Source organism: Bos grunniens, chromosome X, assembly GCF_055505025.1.
Source record: "Bos grunniens cultivar Pamir isolate PY7600 chromosome X, Bosgru_T2T1.0, whole genome shotgun sequence".
Lineage (NCBI taxonomy): Eukaryota > Metazoa > Chordata > Mammalia > Artiodactyla > Bovidae > Bos > Bos grunniens.
The window spans coordinates 28,043,770-28,065,414 of record NC_141194.1 but is presented as its reverse complement, the minus strand read 5'-3'; the positions used below and the strand labels follow the sequence as shown (position 1 = coordinate 28,065,414).

General features: G+C 46.4%; 2 protein-coding genes across 9 annotated transcripts in view; both read right to left on the bottom strand.

The window, feature by feature from the left end:
* Nucleotides 1-221: 221 nt before the first annotated feature.
* The window catches only part of LOC147340033 (melanoma-associated antigen B1-like), a 41,663-nt gene continuing 20,239 nt past the window's right edge, over nt 222-21,645 (bottom strand). The window contains exon 2 of the mRNA XM_086388371.1: nt 222-2,003. Within this exon, the coding sequence (XP_086244497.1) occupies nt 707-1,942 (1,236 nt within the window). The 5' untranslated portion in view covers nt 1,943-2,003 and the 3' untranslated portion in view covers nt 222-706. The remainder of the gene's footprint in view (nt 2,004-21,645) is intronic.
* Nucleotides 15,931-21,645, bottom strand: part of LOC147340029 (melanoma-associated antigen B4-like) — a 113,033-nt gene continuing 107,318 nt past the window's right edge. For 4 of the 8 annotated variants that reach the window (XM_086388364.1, XM_086388356.1, XM_086388358.1 and 1 more), the window contains one exon: nt 15,931-17,880. In XM_086388364.1, coding sequence (XP_086244490.1) covers nt 16,398-17,819 — 1,422 coding nt within the window. In that variant the 5' untranslated portion in view covers nt 17,820-17,880 and the 3' untranslated portion in view covers nt 15,931-16,397. Of the gene's footprint in view, nt 17,881-18,536; nt 18,709-21,645 lie in introns of all 8 variants that reach the window. The other 4 variants (XM_086388357.1, XM_086388362.1, XM_086388360.1 and 1 more) reach the window with 3 other exon arrangements.

Here is a 21,645-nt window from a genome sequence, read left to right as displayed (position 1 = left end):
CACCCCTTCTTTATCTTGCTTCTTTCTTGTTCTTTCTGATTTAGAGAGTAACTCAGCCTCTTCCAAATAATGACAACTTCTCTGAGAAACTATAACTGCATGGGCAGAGGCATGCACTGATTTTTTTTTTTTTTTGACTAAACATTGCCAGTACAAGCATGAAGTTTTCTTAAAAGCAGATGCTCAATTAATGTTTGTGTAAAAGAAGAACCACGTATAAATCATTTGCTGTAATTTATATTCTCAAACATTCTTGTAAAATATAATCTGATCAAAGTATATATCTTTTACATTTATTTAAAGGGAAACTAAACAGAGAGTAAGTAAAGCAAACCAAAAATTGACAAATTTTCAGCTATTTCTCTATGCATCTATGTTCTGAGCCTTAGTGTGGTGTCTTGCATATTTCTATGGATATTCTTATCCTAAAGTGTAGTTATTCTCATCTTGGATCACAAAAGTGATTTGAGGATTTCCAGTATGTATTTCAAAGAACAAAACTCTTAATCCTAAATCTGACAAACAGCAAACAGCATGAGACCCACGTAATTCAAATACTTCTATCATGAACCTAAAATAAACTTTGTTGTAAAAAGTAAAAATTGAAAATTGAGGAATAAAAAGTCAACAAGTTATTGATGCACATTAGGAACACAGGTTGATAGGCTTTTCCAACCACAAAGTGAAGAATGGGCTTCAGACCACACTAGGGGCCAGATGAGTGGCTGGATGTGGCCCTGGAGTGGGCACTGGTTGAGGCAGAAGTGCCAGCCCTGGCTGCAGCAGAAGTGCCATCTCTGGCCGAGGCTGAAGGGCCACCACTGGCCAAGGCAGACATGTCAGCCCTGGCTGAGGCTGAAGTGCCAGCCCTGGCTGCAGCAGAAGTGCCAGGTCTGGCCGAGGCAGAAGGGCCGGTCCCGGTTGCAGCTCTGGCTCCGGTTCTCTCTGCCTCCTCTCTCAAAGCCTCCTCATAATGTGGCAGTAAGGCATCAGGGACCAAATCGTTGACCTTGGTCAAAAATTGCAGGACTTTCGTCTTGCTGTTTTCTGTGAGAGCTTTAGGACCCCATAGGAACTCATAGCGAGGGGGATCACTGCCAGGCACCTGGTTGTATTCCAGGTACTCTTCCTGCACCAGATCTTCTGTGATGAGCTTCCTGGTGTCTCCAAAGATGAAGTGCATTCTTCCATCATAGATGCCCAGAATATTCAGGAACTTCCAGACCTCCTCCTCAGAGGCACGATGGCCATTCAGGTAGATGACACCCAGCAGAGGCATCAGAAGACCATTCTTCGGCAGCCCCCAGTCACCTCTCATAGACTCACTGTCGCTGAGATCTAGGTTGCTCACCAGGGTATAGCAGTGACTGTTGGGCCTGACTTCCTTCAGCACCAGGCCAAACACCATCTCCATGTGCTCAGAGGCCCTGCTGAGGATCTCAGGGAATTGCGCCTTGTACCTTCTGTGGATAACCTTCACCATTTCTGACCTCTTAATTAGCTCCCTCATCTTATACTTTAACAGCATGTACTTCACCAAATTCTCTGACTCCATGGTCAGAAGATCTGTGTGAGAGCTCTCAGCAGCAGCTGAGGCCTGGGAGGAATTTTCACCTCCCTGAACTTGGCCCTCGGCACCTCCACCAGATTTCAAGCGTGCTATGCCACCTACTCCAGATCTCGAGCGTGCTGCGCCACCACGACCAGATCTTTTGCGTATAGCACCTGCAGCAGCACTGGTGGTGCCTTGGGCTCCCGGAGGCCCCGTGGCGGTGCCAGCAGCAGACGAGCTTGAGGGAGCACTCTCTGAATCAGGAGGGGAGAAGGAGGTGGTCTCTTCTCCCCTAGACGTGGTAGCCTGATCATGAAGACCCTGGATCTCAGCCCGGGCCTGGCGACGTTTCTCACGAGCACGGTGCTTACTCTTCTGCCCACGAGGCATGACAGCTGTGGTCAGGGACCGCAGGCAGGGGTCTGGGCCAATAGACAGGAGACAGGGGCACCTGGAGGATGGAGAATGAGGTGACATGAGCACGTTAGAACAGGGAGATTCTACCTTGGCTTAATCAAAGGCCGCCTCTGCAAGTGTCCTTGAGGACACTGCCCTAGGAACCCACAAGGCTCCTGTTTTCCTGCTCAGCTTGTCTCCTGAGAATCCCAGAGGAAGAACAGAGGCCTTACTATTCCTCTGCATCCTCTCAGCCCTGCTTTGGATTTACTGAGGTGACACCAGGTGCTGACAGTGGGGTCCTCTCAGCTCATCTTCAGTATTATCACATCAAGTTCTGGCTCTGATGCAGACACTTCAGACCTCCACATGATCCAGAAGCAAGTGAAGGAATGCCTCAGTCCACCTTCCTCCCAGGGGACACCCAGTGCTGAGAGCTCAGTAGGGTCTTTTCTACCCTGAGTTCACTGGGATCATCATTCAAGGTCCTTACCTTGGCTCCTTAAAACGCTGGGCACTATTCTCCATTTGCTAACTGGTGGCTGCACCTTCAGACAAGACATTTCCCCTCCCCTAGACTTGGTATAAAACAGTAAAGCAGATGTTCAACCTCACAGCCCATCCCTGAGATTTCCTGGGCTGAAATCCAAGGGTTGGGATGCATGCTCTGAGTCCTCACTCAGGTTCCTTAACTGGGCGCCTGCCAGAGAACCTCCCCTTTCCCCTGAACTGATACCTGTCTGATAGTAAAAGCCAATCACCCTGTGTCCCCACAGGAGGAAGTGAAGATGACCTCATCTTCCCAAACACGGTCTCCTAAGAATGGAAGCTGTTGCAGGCAGGTTGATGTCCCTGTGGTCCCATCCAAGATCCCAATTCAAAGTTAATTTTTTTTTTTTTTTTGCTCCTCTTTTCTTCTATATGTCTTTTTTAAAACAATTTATTTTTAATGGAAGGATAATATATTTACAATATTATGTTATTTTCTGCCCCACATCAATATGAATCAGCCATAGGTATACTGTATGTCCCCTCCCTCTCCAAACTCTCTCCCCCCTCCACCCCATCCCACCCCTCTTAAGCTGTTAGAGCACTGGCATTGAGCTCCCTGAGTCATAAAACTAATTCCCAGTGGTTATTTATTTTACATATGGTAATGTGTACATTTTCAATGTAACTCTCTCAAACTGTCCCTCCCTCTCCTTCCCCCACTGTTTACACCAGTGTGTTCTCTATGTCTGCAGAGCCAGGCTGTCCTGCAAAGAGGTTCATCAGTACCATCTTTCTGGATTCCATATATATGCATTAATACATGATATTAGCTTTCTTCTTTCTGACTTAATTCACTCTGCATAAAAAACTAGAAATAAAACTACCACATGAGCCAACAGTACCATTACGGAGGATATATCCTGAGAAAACTAACTGAAAAAGACACTTGTACTCAAATGTTCACTGCAGCACTATTTACAACAGCCAGGACATAGAAGTATCCAAGGTCTACATTTGACACATGACAGGGTCTAAGAGCTCTCCCTCTGTTCACCACTGCCTTAGCTGACCACTCCTTAGCCCACAGTGGGGACTGACATGTATTCTTGAGGTCTGCCAGGGATGACGTCAGGGAGGATTTGGTCCGAATGATGTGGTGTGGAACATATCCACGGCCCCCGAGGTTCTCACCATGACCCCTGGCAAATCTGAAACCCTCCCTTAATAACCTAAGGCTACCACTTTGACCTGGTTGCTCATTTCCCTGAGATGTCCCGGGAAAAGTCATGTCAAAACGCCTGATTCTCCCAGGCCTGAAAACAGGGCTGGTGCTTTATGTGGCCCCGTTTCTTACTCAGCGTCACAACCATGAATCATGTTGCAGACTAGCTCCCTTTGTTGAACTGGGTTTATTCTGTTAGAGCAAGTTTCTCACTTCACCAAAACCACCTCCAGTGGACACCAGGGGGCACCACAGTTGGCCAGCTTACCTGAGGCCTCCTAGAGCTAAGTATAGGGGAGTCGCTCAGTGAGGCCCTCTTGCAGTGTCGAACTCTGCTCCTCAGCCCTCAGGGCCATAATCTAGGTCCTAGACCTCCTCCGGGGTAGAATCTGGGCCTACCCCCACAGACCAACGCCTTAGCCTGAGAAACTCTAGACCACATTCAGCTGATAGCTCTGAGGGGCCCACAAGAGCCATATCACAGGGGTGGGATGTGGATGGGTCACTTTTATTACTGGGAGGGTTGGGAAAGTCCCTTCAGCTCCATTCAGGTCCTCACCTTGGTTCCAGACGAGTCCTGGACACTAAGTCTCCGCCAAACGGTTGCTGCGGTTACTGGCCGAGCTCCTCGCCTTCGAACCGGAAGTGGAGGGGAGCTGCGTAGGGCCCTACGTGAGGTCGTCTGGGGTCGACCGCAAGGGCAGCATGCTACGGGAAGCCCGGTAGCTCAATATTCATCCGTCTCTGGATTCTCTCTCAGGGTCCTACGTGAGCAGTTTATCAGAGCCCCAAACGCATCCATCTATGAACCCAAGTCCTACAGCCCCCAAACAAAGCCCTTGCCTTCGGAAGTCCCTGCTACTGCTGCTGCTAAGTTGCTTCAGTCATGTCCGACTCTGTGCGACCCCATAGATGGCAGCCCTCCAGGCTCCCCCGTCCCTGGGATTCTCCAGGCAAGAACAATGGAGTGGGTTGCCATTTCCTTCTCCAACCCAAGTCCCTAGTGGAAGGAATCGGAGCACTGTTCTGGGGAGATCCTCTCATTAGCACTGATCGTCCTCACCTTAAGTCCGGTTATGGTCAAGATGACACCCCTCTGCAGATCTGGGGCCCTATCCTGCTAGAGAAGGCCTTGTCCTCCCTGAGTTCACACAGGTGGAATGTGGGGACCACTTAGAAGTAGCTGTTCTGGGTCTCTCAGAGCTAAGAATTTACAGAATGCTGTTTGGCTCCCTCTCCAGGCGTCCCCGCTAACACTCAGCATTGTCATCTGAGGTCCTGCTTGGGCTTAGGTTCGTCCACCCACGAAACTAGGCTGATCCTATTAGACAGAGGCCTCACCTCACTGAGAATTTCCAGACTGAAAATCAACCTGACATCTGTGCCCTGAGCTTCCTGGGGAGCACAGCGACAGAGATTTTCCAGGGCCTCCTTCAATGCAGTGTGTGCTACTGTGAGTGCACTTTCACGTCCTCACATTGACACGGGACGAACCCTGTAACTCCACTCTCTGCTTTGTGAAGCTACCTGTCTTACATCAAGGTCCTAGTCTTGAGAATTCCAAGTTGGAAGTCAGGGTGACCCTCATGTGATCGTAGTCCAGAAGGGCCTCTGAAAACAGGCAGCAGGGATGCAACTCGAGTCCTTCTGGATTCCTCTTGCTCAGCATCCTTACTACATCTACCACAGCCTGAGACTGCTCCTTCTACTGATCTAAGATAGCTGTTTGGGTGACCACTATAATCAGGAGTCACTGTCTCCACAGTCCTCTTTTATGGAGTTCTGATATCAGCTTCTGTTGCTTGATTAAAGGCTTCCTGGGAAATGCATATTCCTACGAACACTTGAGCAATTACCCTCTAGCAAATCTTGAAGAAAACGGGTCTCAGTCCCAAAAGTGATGTAAGATTAGGAAAATGCAGCACAAATCAAGGAACTCAGGACAGATGGTATGCTGTCAGAGAAAAAGAGCTGATATATTTCTTCTCCTCAGCCAGATTTTGGGTGTGTGCTTAGTTGCTCAGTCATGTCCTACTCTTTGCAACCCCATGGACTGTAGCCTGCTAGGCTCCTCTGTCCATGGGGATTCTCCAGGCAAGAATTCTGGAGTGAGTTGCTCTCCTCCAGCGGATGTACCAAACCCAGGAATCAAACCCAGGACTCCCACATTGCAGGTGGATTCTTTACTTTCTGAGCCACCAGATTTAGGGTGGTTCTAAAATCTTTACTTTCAGGACCCTCCTGTTGGTCCAGTGGTTATGACTCTGTACTCCCAGTGAAGGGGGCCCAGGTTCAATCCCTGGTCAGGTAATTGGATCCCACATACCAGAACTAAGAATTCATGTGCCACAACTAAAACTTTCACATGCCACAACTAAAGAGCTTTCATGTGGTAACAAAGATCCCGAGTGTCACAGCTAAGACTCAGAGCAGCCAAAAATAAATATTTTTAATTAAAAAAATTAAGTATTTACTTTCTACATAGAAGCATAGCACCTGATAATCTTGTAAGCCCTTGATAACTTGAGGGTGTCTGAATTTGCACATGCAGATAATCATATGGTTAGTGAGCATTATCTCTTTCTCTCCTTTATCTCTCTTAATTATTTTGGTTATGTGCTATGTGGCAATATTGATGGTAGGATCGTTTGGGGGAGAGTGGATACATGTCTATGTATGGGTGAGTCCCTGCACTGTTCATCTGAAACTGTCACAATATTCTTAATTGGCTATCCCCAAGCAAAAAATAAACGTTCAAATTACAGAAAACAAAACTGTGCTTCCAGTGTAAGGGGTATGAGTTCAAACCCTGGTTGTGGTATTAGGATCCCATGTTTCAAGGGGCAGTCCTAAGATGGCAGAGGAATAGGATGGGGAGACCACTTTCTCCCCTACAAATTCATTGAAAGAACATTTGAATGCTGAGAAAATTCCACAAAACAACTTCTGAACGCGGGCAGAGGACATCAGGAACCTACAAAGGCAGTGTATTGTCTTCAAAAGGAGGTAGGACAACATATAAAAGATAAACATAGAGATAAAAGAGGTAGGGATGGAAATCCATCCCGGGAAGGGAATCTTAAAGAGAGTAGTTTCTGAACACCACGAAACACTCTCACTGGCGGGTCTGTGGTGAGCCTAGGAATCTTAGAGGGAAATATAATCGGGAGGAAAAAAAAATACATACATAAATAATTAAAACCCACAGATTACATGCCTAACGGCAACTCCCAGTGGAGCAGCAGCCTAGACACTCACGTCTGCCACTAGCAAGGTAGGGGGGCGGCGGGGCGGGGGGGCTTGACAGGGAGGCACAGGCTGCATTGCTTAGGGTAAGGACCCCGTGTCTGAATGCCCCGAGGGCAATCTGAGGGAACTAAATTGAGATAGCAACCCAGACTCTGGGATAGCTATCCCGTGAAGAGCTAATACCCAGTGATTTTCTTAATGGCATCTGGGAACACATCTGTTGCCTGTTGATTTCGCAAGAGCTGCTTCTCCTATTATTTTGATATTTTAAGTCAAACCTCTTTCTAAATTTGTCAGGCCATCCTTTGCTGCCATTAAATTCTCCAGCTTTAGATCCTTCACACCCGCCTTTTGCTTTAGGTTGTCATAATGACTTTTATTTTTCTTCAATCATATTAGAGTCTATAGGTATGCCTTGCTTATTGCAATCTTGCACCCACATACAAGCTATATTTTAAACACAAGATAAAAATGTAGTTCACAAGAAGCACAAGGTTTTCACACCTGCTGGTGTAGCTGCACTTAAATTTCCTGTTCTTTTTCTTACAGTGGTCCTTATGCTGGATTCATTCATCTTGAAATGGTGGCAACCACGATTGCAGACCCACACTGTGGTACACAACAAGCAATTCAACTTTTTTGCATAATGTCGTGACTTCTCTCTGCTTCTTAAGAGCACTTCCAGCACCACTAGGGGCACTTCATATGAGTCCTATCATGTTATTCAAGGTTTACAATATATCATAGTAAACACAATGAGAACTACCTGAAAACCATCGGTGGTCAGTTTTTTGAGATCACAATTTACTACTGAAACTGCTCATCAGGGACGAATAGTGCTATTCATGGTCCATAAGTGTGTGTGTGTGTGTGTGTGTGTGTGTGCACGCGTGCATAACTTTTGATAAATTTAATATTTTCATATTTGTGTATATTTTATGGTTCAGTTCAGTTCAGTCACTCAGTCATGTCTGACTCTTTGCTACGCCATGAATCACAGCACACCAGGCCTCCCTGTCCATCACACACTCCCAGATTTCACTCAGACTCACGTCCATTGAGTCGGTGATGCCATCCAGCCATCTCATCCTCTGTCGTCCCCTTCTCCTCCTGCCCCCAATCCCTCCCAGCATCAGAGTCTTTTCCAATGAGTCAACTCTTTGCATGAGGTGGCCAAAGTACTGGAGTTTCAGCTTTAGCATCATTCCTTCCAAAGAAATCCCAGGGCTGATCTCCTTCAGAATGGACTGGTTGGATCTCCTTGCAGTCCAAGGGACTCTCAAGAGTCTTCTCCAACACCACAGTTCAAAAGCCTCAATTCTTTGGCGCTCAGCCTTCTTCACAGTCCAACTCTCACATCCATACATGACCACAGGAAAAACTATAGCCTTGACTAGACGGACCTTTGTTGACAAAGTAATGTCTCTGCTTTTGAATATGCTATCTAGGTTGGTCATAACTTTCCTTCCAAGGAGTAAGCGTCTTTTAATTTCATGGCTGCAGTCACCATCTGCAGTGATTTTGGAGCCCCAAAAAATAAAGTCTGACACTGTTTCCCCATCTATTTCCCATGAAGTGATAAAATAGACTAGTATCTACATAAATTTTATGCATTCATGACAGCTTTTTCTTAATCTTTTTATATTCCTAGGATATGCGAGTCACCTGTTTTTTCAAGTCATCTCAAACCTCTGAATAGTTTTCCAATGTATTTATTGAAAAAAATTCATCTATATGTGGACCTGCACAGTTGAAATTTGTGTTGTTCAAGGGTCGACTACATACAAGGAATTGGCAATGCTGAGTCGTAGGATAGTTACAGTTGTGATTTTCTGAGGAACCTCCACACTTCTTTTCCATAGTGGCTGTGACAATTTATATTCCCAGCAACTGTGTGCAAAGGTTCCCTTTTTTCAACACCCTTGCCAAAACGTGTTATCACTTGGTTTTTGATAATAGCTCTCCCAACAGGTATGAGGTGATCTCTTACTGTGGTGTGGATTATCATCTCTCTGGTGGTTAGTGATGCTGAGCTCCTTTTCATATAGCTGTTGGGCATTTGTATGTCTTCTTTGGAAAATATTTATGTTCTTTGCTCCTTTTTTAGTTATTTTCAATTAATTAGTCTGTTATTGAGTTGTCTGAGTTCCTTTTATATTAAGTTATCAGATATATGGCTTGCAAACTTTTTCTCCTATTCCACCTTTTCATTTAGTTGATTGTTTCCATTGCTATACAGAATCTTTTTAATTTGATGTAGTGCCATTTATTTTTGTTTTTCTTGCCTGTGTTTCTGTTGTCAAATTTAAAAGAACAACAACAACAACAAAAAAACTAAAATCCCCAGAACATTGCCAAGACAAACGACAAAGAGTTCTCCCCTATGTTTTCTTCTAACTGTTTTAAGGTTTCTGATCTCATTTTTAAGTCTTAAATCCATTTTGCATTTTTTGAGTATGATGTAAGATACGACTCCAGTTTGATACTTTTCATGCAAATATTCAGTTTTCTCAACACTATTTGTTGACTGAGGATACTATCTTTTTCACTGTGTATTCTTTGTGCCTTTGTCAAAGATTACTTGACTATATGTGCATGGTTGTGTTTCTAGGCTCTATTATGTTCCATTGGTCTGTGTATCTATGTATATGCTGGTATCATATTGTCTTGAACAAAGGCAAGAAGAGCCAGGCTTCCACCTTTGCTCGTCTTTCTCAACGTTATTTTGTCTATCCAAGGTCTTTTGTGGTTTCATAAGAATTTTAGCATTTCTATTTCTCTGGAAAATTCCAGTGGAATTATGACACACAGTACATTAAGTCTGTAGATCACTTTGGGCAGTATGGATATTTGAACAGTATGACTTCTTCCAATCCATATACTTGGGACATCTTTTTATTTGTGTCTTTTCCAATTTGTTCCATCAGTGTCTTGTTGCCTTCAGTGTATAGACATTTCACTTCCTTGATTAAATTTATTTCTAAGTATTTTATTCTTTTTGACATATTTTAAATAGAACTGTTTTCTTAATTTCTTTTTCAGATAGTTTGTTGTCAGTATTTAGAAGCACAACTCACTTTTCTGTGTTATTTTGTGTCCTGCACCTTTCTTGAATACCTTTCTTAGTACTAACAGTTTCCTGTACACTCAAAACATTCACCCCACTGTCACTTTGCCCTACCAGGAAAGGTCGCAATCTCTTTTGGTACCAAGCTGTACCAGCCCGAGACAGGGGGTGATGCCAATAGAGTCAAATCACTGGGCTTATGCATTGCAAGTGCAGCTGATCTAAGTTTTATGCTTACCTGTGGTACTGCAATTTCTTAATTGGGTTCTAGACCTTCTATAAAGGTATTTTGTTACTTATACAATTTTAAAATCTGGGCTGCTGAGGGGAAACAGGGGCTGGGAATTCCTGTTCCACTGTATTGCAGATGCCACACAGTCAAGACCCTTTTCTTTATTTCCTGATAACAACAATTTCACTTAGTCTTCATTCACATTGGCAAGAAACTCCCAATACTTTTGACATGTTATCTTTCTCTGAATCACAGAGATTCAAGGATTTCTGATTCATTATCTGATTCATTATAGAAAATACCAAAAGCTTTATACTGAAAAACAGTAATAAATGGGATATACTTTGTTCATAAACACAGATACGGGAGTCAAAGAAACCTTCAATTACAAGGAAGAATATTTCAATACTATGAAAAAGAAAGCCCTAAGCAGAAAAAGATACATATCCCAGTTACTGAGGTCAAGCAAGAACAAAAAAAGACATAAAATGTATTCCCTTAAGCTCCATCTTGGCACTCAATTACTTGGAATACTTACTTCTCTTTTCAACCTCAAGATGAAGGATCTGCCCTGGATGTCACTATGTGGGAGGAGCTGGAGGACTTAGATCTGGAACGTGCCCTGCCCATGGCAGTAGCACTCTCTCTCAGCTCTCAAGGCCTCTCTCTACCTCATCCTATGATGGAATTCAGGACCTCCGAGGGCTGACAGCAGCAAGTGGACACTACAGAACCCCAGCGGTTCTGGGTGGCTATTTCTTTCACTTCTTATTAAGGGGCTTCACATATATATTTGACAATTCCTACTCTGACCTGAGATTGTCCTCCTTAGACAAAAGGTTTCAAGTCCCTGACAACTATACTGTGACAACAGACAAAAGAGATGTTCAACTTGAGGTCTCTCCCTGGATCCTTCTTATACCTAATATTCCTGGGTGTGCTTTCCTCAGTCCAGATGTATGGGTGTCCCCCTATAAGCCCTTGGCCCTTTGATTAAAGGCTTCTTAGGAAATGCCACATCCCTGAAAAGCCCTGATCAGTTTCCCTACTCCAAACCTTGCAGAGAAGGAGTCCCTGTCCTAGGAGTGATAAGAGATGGGAAATCCATGGCATAAATAAGGGGCCCAGGTAGAGACCTGTGAGAGAAACAAAATGTGGTAACCTGGCCGTCTGTCCTTCAGCCAGACTTCTCAGGCAACCTCTGTTCTAATAAATAAAGTTTATATTTTAGATCTAATAGATATTTTTATACAAAAAAATGGTTATGTGATGATTGTTTTGTGAGTCCTTGATCTTTAAACTTATTTGAAACCTCATATGTATGCATAGATGATCTTATTGCCAGCAAATATTATCTCTTTTTTCCTCTCTTCATATGTCACATTTGTTTTGGCATTATTATTATTATTGCTCTGGCTATGTATTACAATGTAATAGTTCGACCTCAGAGTCTTTCTTCTTATTGCTTCCAATACATTTCACAGTAATGAGAATAAGAAGGGAATTAAGGATACAAGGTCAGCTCAGGCTTGCAGGAGTGAGAGGGTGAGCTTTAGACTAACTCAGATCAAGGGCCTATGTCACTTACCAGCCATGGAAAAGTTTGTCACATCATTAAACTGAGAGAGCCTTGGGCTCTTTAACTGTGAAGGGAGTTTGACAAGCCCTGTCTGGAAAGACTGGTGGCATGTGGTGGTAACTGTAAAGCATCTGCCACAGGGCCTGGCAGGCACCATATCCCTCCCTTCTCATGACTGGTGCCTGCACTTTCCAACAAAGATCTGACCTCCCTTAGGGCTGATATCGAGCTTCCCTGGTGGCTCAGCAGTAAAGGATCCGCCTGAGATACAGGAGCTGCAGGAGACACAGACTCAGTCTCTGGGTCAGAAAGATCCCCTGGAGGAGGAAATGGCAACCCAGCCTAGAATTCTTCCTTGGAATATCCCATGGACAAAGGAGCCTGGCGGGGTACAGTCCATGGAGTCACAAGAGAGTGAGACATGACTTAGCAATTCAACAAGAAGAAGAAGGCCTGGTATAAAGAAGTGAGGGAGAGCCTTGCCTGACAGTCTTCCCCTGAGCTTTCTAGAACTGACATCAAAGGGGAGGGCAGGACTCTCCTTTGTACCCTCTATTCAGGGATGAGAAGACCCCTCAGTCTCCACTCGAGCTTCACAATTTGACTTCTGGTGGGGCCTGGGGAATCCCCTCCTTCTTGACCTGAGGCCTATCTCCTCATAGTAAGACCAATACCTCCCTGTGAGCCTGGAGGAGGAAATCAGAGTGGCCTTATCTAGCCACCCCTCCCCATAGTCTCACAAGAATGAAAGCTGTGGCAAGCTCCTTGAGGATGACAGGTGGTTCCTCTCAGGGTCCCAAATTTGACTCTCAGCCAAGCCCAAGACTCCCCCCTCTGTTGACATGGGACCACCACCATCAGACCAGAATCCTAACTTTCCTGCTACTCTTCGGTCAGAGCTAAAGGGCCCCTTTGCCTGACAACTCTACCTGTGGCCTTCTAGCCTGACAGTAGGGAAGATTCTCTGTGGCCATCCTGGTATGTATGTTTAAACAGTTTTACCATCCTCACCCTGACTTGGAAATAACCTGGAAATATTCACAAACTGGAAATATTCCCTGACTTGCCTTAAAGCTTCTCCCCTCAGGCCCCCAATTCCGAGACCCCCAAGGAAGAAGTGGAGTTTGCCTCATCGGGCCACAACAGGCTGTGGTCTTCCGAGGCTAACAGTAGTGGAAGCAATGTGTTCTGCCCCCATTGTTTTGAGATGGATGGTCTTTTCAGTCATCAGGGTCCTTACCCTCTGGTACAAACTGGAAATCATCCTTCTGCTGACCTGTGGTCGCTCTGTTTGATCAGGATGAGATTCCTTACCTCCATGTGATCCTCTGGGAGGAAGTGAGTAGGACTCACCATGTCACCAGGCCTAAGTGGCACAGTCTAAGACCTAACAGGGACAGTGCCCTCCGTGGCCCCCTTCTTTCTGAGAGGGATCCTTCATTGTCAGTCAGTGCCATCAATTGAACCCTATTAGGAACTGGGTACCCTACATCAGCTAAATGAGGCCTCCCCATTAGCCCAAGGACTTTAAGGCCCTGAAGCCATTCACCTTCAGAAAATAAGGGATAAACTTAGTCTGAAAGCCCTGCCTGTTCCCTCCCAGGGCCCATTACATTTGCAGGGCTTTCTAAGAATTTATTGTAATGGGGTAGTTGCCTGCCACACTCCTCACACAAGAGTGTGACACTGTCATACCTGGGATTTCCACTCTCGGATGAACAGCCCGCCTATAAACCAAGGTCCTCATCTCCTTGACACCAACCAGGCAGAAGTCACGGGGCCCTTGAGCTGGCCAGCACTTACCTATGCCTCCCAGGGCTAACTGGAGAAGATGAGCTAAGTGTAGTCCTGTCGGCTGTGAGTCGAGGGGCTTCCATATCCACACCCTGAGTCTTCACTTTGACTCTGCACCCTTCCTGGGGCTCTATTCTCTGCTGATCTGAGGCTGAGGGCTCTGCTGATTCCTAAAATCCCTACCTTCCTGGGACCTGAGTTGAAAGTCCTGAGTTGAAAGCAGCCCGGATTGTTCTGAACTTCATATACTTGCCAATAAGGACAAGTATATCTTTACAGGTTCCTACTATGGGGCTGCATCTTTCCATCACCCTCATTCAGGTTAATCACTGTCATTTCTGAGAGATTGATCCTCTCTCCTCTACCAACCTCAGAACTCTGCACCAAGACCAAGTTTCTTAGGTCTCTGAGAAGCCTGAAGAATAAGCGAGGCCATGCTTAGCCCAACAGTTCTGAGATCCCCTGTGACTGAGAGCAGTTGGGAGTGCTGTTCCAGTGACCAACCTCCATATTCTGGGGTGTTGCTCTCCTCAATCCTCCTACATGGGGCCCTCATGTTGCTTTCTGTGTCTTGGATTAAAGGCTTCTGGGGAAATTCCACATCTCTGCAAACTTTTGAACTGTGTTTGCTCTGCAATGCTATGGAGAATGAATGGGTCCCTGTCCCAGGAGTGATAGGAGATGGAGAAGCTACAGCCCAAGGCAGGAGTTCCAGGATAGGTGGTCATCCATCAGAGGAAAAAAGTACATAAATCTGTCTCATCAGCCAGGGGAAGATTCTCATGTCATTTCTGTTCTGGTAGATTTACTTTCTACAGACAAGAGACTGTAAGCATGATATGGAGAGCCCTTGGTCTTCAGAGCTTATCTAACATGGCCAATGCACATGCTAATACTGTCACTGAATATCGTCTCTTTCATTTATCTATGAGTACTGAATAAGGGATATGCATTTCTGGTTAAATATATTTAGTATTCTTACTGCTCTGGCTACACATTCTGATGCAGTAGCTTGAGCACAAGGACATTCTTTTTTATCACCTAGGACAAATTTCGAAGTACTGAGAAAAACACTGAAATAAAAGTTACAGGGTGGGGACTTTCCTGGTGGTCCAGTGGCTAATACCTCAGGCTCCCAATGCAGGGGGCCCAGGTTCGATCCCTGGTCAGGGAAGTAGACCCCATGTGCTGCAACTAAGATCTAGCACAGCCAAATAAATAAATAAGAAAAAGGACAAGTGAGAAGTGAAAGTGAAGTTGCTCAGTCGTCCGACTCTTTGTGACCCCATGGGCTATAGCCTATCAGGCTCCTCTGTCCATGAGATTTTCCAGGCAAGAGTACTGGAGTGGGTTGCCATTTCCTTCTCCAGGGGATCTTCCCAACCCAGGGATCTAAATAGGGTCTCCTGCATTGCTGGCAGAGGCTTTTACCATCTGGACTTCCCTGGGCCATGAGGGAAGTCCAAAAGAGAGAATTACCATGTGAAAGTGAAAGTCACGTCTGACTCTGTGACCCCATGGACTGTACAGTCCATGGAGTCCATGGAATTCTCCAGGCCAGAATACTGGAGTGGGTAGCTTTTCCCTTCTCCAGGGGATCTTCCCAACCCAGGGATCAAACCCAGGTCTCCCACATTGCAGGAGGATTCTTTACCAGCTGAGCCACAAGGGAAATGAAATATCAAATGTTAAAAGTACTTGTTTAAAAGACAAGACAAGGGTATGTCTCAGGGTGGGGGGAGAACAACAGTATGTACGCTACAGTAGTTTAGAGCAGTCTAGTCCTAGCTCTGTCATTTACCAGCCTTAAGTATTTTGGCACAAAACCAAACTCTAACTCTATGAGCCTTGGGCTCTCCACTGTGAAGTGAGTTTGATAAACCCTGCCTTGTCAGGTATTTATGGAAAGCATCTGTCACAGCACCTGTCTCTATTGAGAAATTAGGGGCAATCGCAGTTATTATGATGATCTTGACCTCAGATGTTACATCAGCTGGGTTTCTTTTCTTTTTTTGCATCTATCAGATGTCAGAAACTATGCAGCGTTCTAACCAAAAGAAAAAATAAAATGACCCAACCTCCCCAATCAGCCAAAATTCTGCTTAGCAATGAAACCAAAGTAATATATTCTCTCCACCCACTCTTTACCCTGCTTCGTTTTTGTTCTTCTTGAAGTAGAGAGTCTCTCAGCCTCTTCCATAGAATGACAGCTTCCCTGGAAACTATAATTGAATGGGCAGAAACTGGGAGTTTCTTTGACTAAACATCGCCAGTACAGGCATGAAAGACTTCTTAAAAGCAGATGCTCAATTAATGTTTGTGTAAAAGAAGAGCCACAAATAAATCATTTGCTTTAATTTGTATTTTCAAACAATCTTGAAAACCATAAGCAGATCCAAGCATATATCTTTTATATTTACAAAAAGGGAGACTAAACAGAGTAAAGCAAACCAAAAATTGAAGAACTTTTGGCTATCTCTCTATGTATCTGTGTTCTGAGCTTCTATTAGTGTGGTGTCTTTCACATTTCTAAGGATATTCTTATCCTAAAGTGATGTTATTCTCATCCGGGATCACAAAAGTGATATGAGGATTTCCAATATGCATTTCAAAAAACAAAATTGTTACTCATCAATTTGACAAACAGCAAAGTGTGTGTGACCCATTTTACTCAAATACTTGTATCATGAACCTAAATAAACTTTCTGTTGAAAAAACAAAGAACTAAAAACGAGGAGGAGGGTGGAGAAATCACAGGAACACAGGTTGACAGGCTTTTCTGACCACAAAGTGAAGAACGGCCTTCAGACCACACTAGGGGCGAGATGAGTGGCTGGATACGGCCCTAGCGTGCACACTGGCCGAAGCAGAAGGGCCAGCACTGGCTGCAGCAGAAATGCCAGGCCTGGCTGAGGCAAGATACTCAGCCTGGGCTGCAGCAGAAGGGCCATCCCAGACCGAGGCAGACATGCATGCAGTAACCCAGGCAGACATGCCAGCCATGCCCGAAGCAAAAGTGCCAGCCATGCCCAAGGCAGAAGTGCCAGCCACGCCCAAAGCAGAAGTGCCAGCCATGCCCGAGGCAGAAGTGCCAGCCATGCCTGAGGCAGAAGTGCCAGCCATGCCCGGGGCAGAATTGCCAGCCATGCCTGGGGCAGAAGTGGCAGCCATGCCCGAGGCAGAAGTGCCAGCCATGGCCGAGGCAGAAGTGCCAGCCATGCCCGAGGCAGAAGTGCCAACCCTGGCTGCAGCTCTGGCCCCAGTGCTCTCTACTTCCTGTCTGAAAGACTCCTCATACTGCGCCAGGCAGGCATCAGGGACTGTATCATTGACCTTGGCCAAAAACTCCATGACTTTATTCTTGTTGGTTTCTGTAAGCGCTTTAGGACCCCAGAGGAACTCATAGCGAGGGGGATTGCTGCCAGGCACCTGGCGGTACTCCAGGTACTCTTCCCGCACCAGATCTTCTGTGATGAGCTTCCTGGTGTCTCCAAAGATGAAGTGCCTTCTTCCATCATAGATGCCCAGAATATTCAGGAACTTCCAGATGTGCTCCTCAGAGATACGGGGGCCATTCAGGTAGATGAAACTCAGCAGAGGCATTAGAAGACCATTCTTAGGCAGCCCCAAGTCACCTCTCATAGACTCACTGTCGCTGAAATCTAGGTTGCTCACCAGGGTATAGCAGTGACTGTTGGGTCTGACTTCCTTCAGCACCAGGCCAAACACAATCTCCATGTGCTCAGAGGCCCTGCTGAGGATCTCTGGGAATTGCTTCATGTACCTTCTACCGATTGCCTTCAGCATTTCAGACCTCTTAATGAGCTCCCTCATCTTATACTTATACAGCATGTGCTGCACCAACATCTGTGCCTTCTTGGTCAGAAGATCTCTGTGAGAGCTCGCAGCAGCAGCTGAGGCCTGGGAGGAATTTTCACGTTCCTGAACTTGGCCCCTGGCACCTACACCAGATCTCGAACGTGCTGTGCCACCACCACCAGATCTTTTGGGTATAGCACCTGCAGCAGCACTGGTGGTGCCTTGGGCTCCCTGACGCCCCTTGGGGGTGCCAGCAGCAGACGAGCTTGAGGGAGCACTCTCTGAATCAGGAAGGGAGGAGGAGGTGGTCTCTTCTCCCTGAGATGTGGTGGCCTGATCATGAAGAACCCGGGTCTCAGACCGGGCCTGGTGACGTTTCTCACGAGCACGGACCTTACTCTTCTGCCCACGGGGCATGATGGCTGTGGTCAGGGACTACAGGCAGGATTCTGGGCCAGTAGACAGGAGATTGGGGCACCTGGAGGATGGAGAATGAGGTGACATGAGCACCTTAAAACAGGGAGATTCTACCTTGGCCTAATCAAAGGCCACCTCTGCAGGTGTCCTTGAGGACACTGCCCTAGGAACCCACAAGCCTCCTGTTTTCCTGCTCAGCCTGTCCCCACATAATCCCACAGAGGAAGAACAGAGGCCTTAGACATTTCCTCTGCATCCTCTCAGCCCTGCTTTGGATTTACTGCGGTGACAGCAGGTCCCAGCAGTGGGGTCCTCTCAGCTCATCTTTAGTATTACCATGTCAAGTCCTGGTGGAGCCTGGGCACCCTTCTCTCTGCTACTCTGATACAGACACTTTAGACCTCCACATGATCCAGAAGCAAGTGAAAGGATGCCTCAGTCCACCTCCCTCCAAGGGGATACCCAGTGCTGAGAGCTCAGTAGGGTTTTTTCCATCCCGAGTTCACTGGGATCATCATTCAAGGTCCTTACCTTGGCTCCTTAAAACACTGGGCACCATTCTCCATTTGCTGACTGGTGGCTGCACCTTCAGACTAGACATTTCCCCTCCCCTACACTTGCTATAAAGCAGTGAAGTAGATGCTCAACCTGACAGTCCTTCCCTGAGATTTCCTGGGCTGAAATCCAAGGGTTGGGATAAATGCATTGAGTACTCACTCAGGTTCCTCAACTGGGCTCCTGGCAGAGAAGCTCCACTTTCTCCTGAATTGATGCCTCGGTGATAGTAAAAGCCAATCACTCTGTGTCCCAACAGGAGGAAGTTAAGATGACCTTATCTTACCAACACAGTCTTCTAAGAACAGGTGCTGTTACAGGCAGGTTGATGTCCCTGTGGTCCCACACAGATCCCAATTCAAGGCCTATAGTATTTTTTTGCTTCTCTTTCCTTCTCTATGTCTTTTTAAAATTAAATGTATTTCCTATTGATTGGAGGATGATCACTTTACAGTATTGTGTTTGTTTCAGCCGCACATCAATAAGAATGAACCATAGGTATAGCTTATGTCCCCTCCCTTTTGAAACTCCCTCGCACCTCCCACCCCATCCCACTCCTCTAAGCTATTACAGAGCACTGGGTTTGAGCTCTCTGTGTCATATGACTAATTCCCACCGGTTATCTATTTCATATATGGTAATGTGTATGTTTTCAATGTTACTCTCTCAGTCTGTCCCTCCCTCTCTTTCCCCCACTGTGTCCACGAGTGTGTTCTCTATGTCTGCATCTCCACTGCTGCCCTGCAAATAGGTTCATCAGTACCATCTTTCTGAAATCCATGTATATGTGTTAATATACAATATTGGCTTTCCTCTTTCTGACTTAATTCACTCTGCATAAAAAATTAGGACTAAAATGACCACATCAGCCAACAATCCCATTACTGGGCATATTCCCTGAGGAAACAGTAACTTAAAAAACACTTGTACTCCAGTGTTCGTTGCAGCACTCTTTACAATAGCCAGTACACAGAAGCAACCAAGGTCTACATTTGACTTATGACAGGGTGTAAAATTTCTCTGACCAGAGAAAAATTTCTCAGATTTTTTTTTGTAAAAAATCTGCTGACCACACCCCTCGGACCAGGGCGGAGTGGTCTGAGGGGTGTTGCTTTCCCCCTTTAGCCCGCAGTGGGAACCGCCATGTATTCCTGAGGTCTCAAAGGGATGATGACAGGGAAGATGTGGTCTGAATGATGTGGTGTGGAACATCCCCACAGCCCCAGAGGTTCTCACCATCCCACAAGGGAACCTGAAACTCTCCCTTCCCAACCTGACGCTCCCCACTTTGACCTGGTCTCTCACTTCCCTGAGATGATCTGGGAAATGTCATGTCAAAACGCCTGATTCTCCCAGTCCTCAAAATAGGACTGGCGCTTTCTGTGACTCCATTTCTTATGGGAAGAACCCCCATCCTGACGCAGTGTCACAGCCATTAATATTGTTGGGGACTAGGTCCCTTTGTTGAACTGGGTTTATTCCATTACAGCAAGGCTCTCACTTCCCCCAAACCACCTCCAGTGGACACCAGGGGGCACCACAGTTGGCCAGCTCTACCCGGGGCATCCTAGAGCCCAGTATAGGGGGGCCGCTCAGTGTGGCCCCCTTGGCGGTGTCGAAGTCTGCTCATCAGCCCTCAGGGCCCTCATCTAGGTCCTAGAGCTCCTCCAGGGGTAGAATCCGGGCCTACCCCCACAGACCAACACCGTAGCCTGAGACACTCTAGACCATATTCAGCCGATAGCTCCGAGAGACTCATAGGAGCCGTATCACAGGGGTGGGATGTGGATGGGTCACTTTTATTACTAGGAGGGTTGGGAAAGTCCCTTCAGCTCCATTCAGGTCCTCATCTTGGTTCTGGACGAGTCCTGGACACTAAGTCTCTGCCAAACAGTCACCGCGGCTACTGGTTAATCCGCTGACTTTCAAAGCGGAAGTGGAGGGGGGCTGCGTAAGGTCTTATGTGGGGTCCCTCAGGGATAACAGCAGGGACAGCGTGCTACGGGAACCCCAGTAGCTCAATATTCATCCGTCCTTGGGTCTTCCTTGTGCACTGTATCAAAGCCCAGGATGCCGCCTCCTATGAACCCGAGTCTTCCAGCTCCCAAACAAAGCCCTTGCCTTCCCAAGTGCCTAGTGGTGGGAGGCCAGCTCTGCCCTGAGCATCTCTGTTTGTCAGGTGGGTTGCCATTCTGTGAGCCTCCTTCGTTGGGGGAGAGATCCTCTCACTAGCACTGATGGTCTTCACCTTATGTCCAGTTATGTTCAAGACACCCCCATCTGCAGATCTGGGTTCTGATCTGGCTAGAGGAGACTCAGCCCTCCCTAAGATCACACAGGTTGAATGAGCGGACCACTCAGATGTAGCTCCTGTGGGCTTCTCAGAGCTAAGAATTTACAGAATTCTGTTTGGCTCCGTCTGCAGGGGTCCCCGCTAACACTCAGTATTGCATGTGAGGTCCTCCTTGGATTGAGGTCCCTCGCTCTTGGAAACTGCAGCCGATTGTATTAGACAGAGGTCTCACCTCGCTAAAACTTTCTAGACTGAAATCAACCAGACATCTGTGCCCAAGCTTCCTAGGGACCACAGCATCAGTGATTTTCCAGGGCCTCCTTTTACAGGGTGTGCTACTGTGAGTACACTTTCAGGTCTTCACATTGACATATGACGAATCCTGTAACTCCACTCTGTTTTATGAAGCTTCTTGTCTTACATCAAGGTCCTAGTCTCCTGAGAATTCCAAGTTGGAAGTCAGGATGATCCTCATATGATCCTAGTCCATCAGGGCCTCTGAGAATAGACAGTGGGGATGCAACTTGAGTCCTTCTGATTCCTCTTGCTCAGCATCCTCACTACATCTACCACAGCCTGGGACTGCTCCTTCTACTGAGCTAAGATTCCTCTTCTTAGTCTTTGGGCGACCACTATATTCAGGGGTGATTGTCTCCTTAGTCCTCCTTCATGGAGGTTCCCATATCAGCTTCTGTCCCTCGATTAAAGTCTTCCTGGGGAATGCATATTCCTACAAACAGTGAGCAGTTACCCTCTAGCAAATCTTGGAGAAAATGGGTCTCAGTCCCAAAAGTGATGTAAGATTAGGAAAATGCAGCAGAAATTAAGGAACTCAGGATAGATGTTATGATGTCAAAGAGATAGAGGTGATATATTCCTGCTCTTCAGCCAGATTTAGAGTGTGTGCTTATCCGCTGTCATGTTCCACTCTTTGTGACCCCATGTACTGTAGCCCCCCAGGCTCCTCTGTCCATGCAG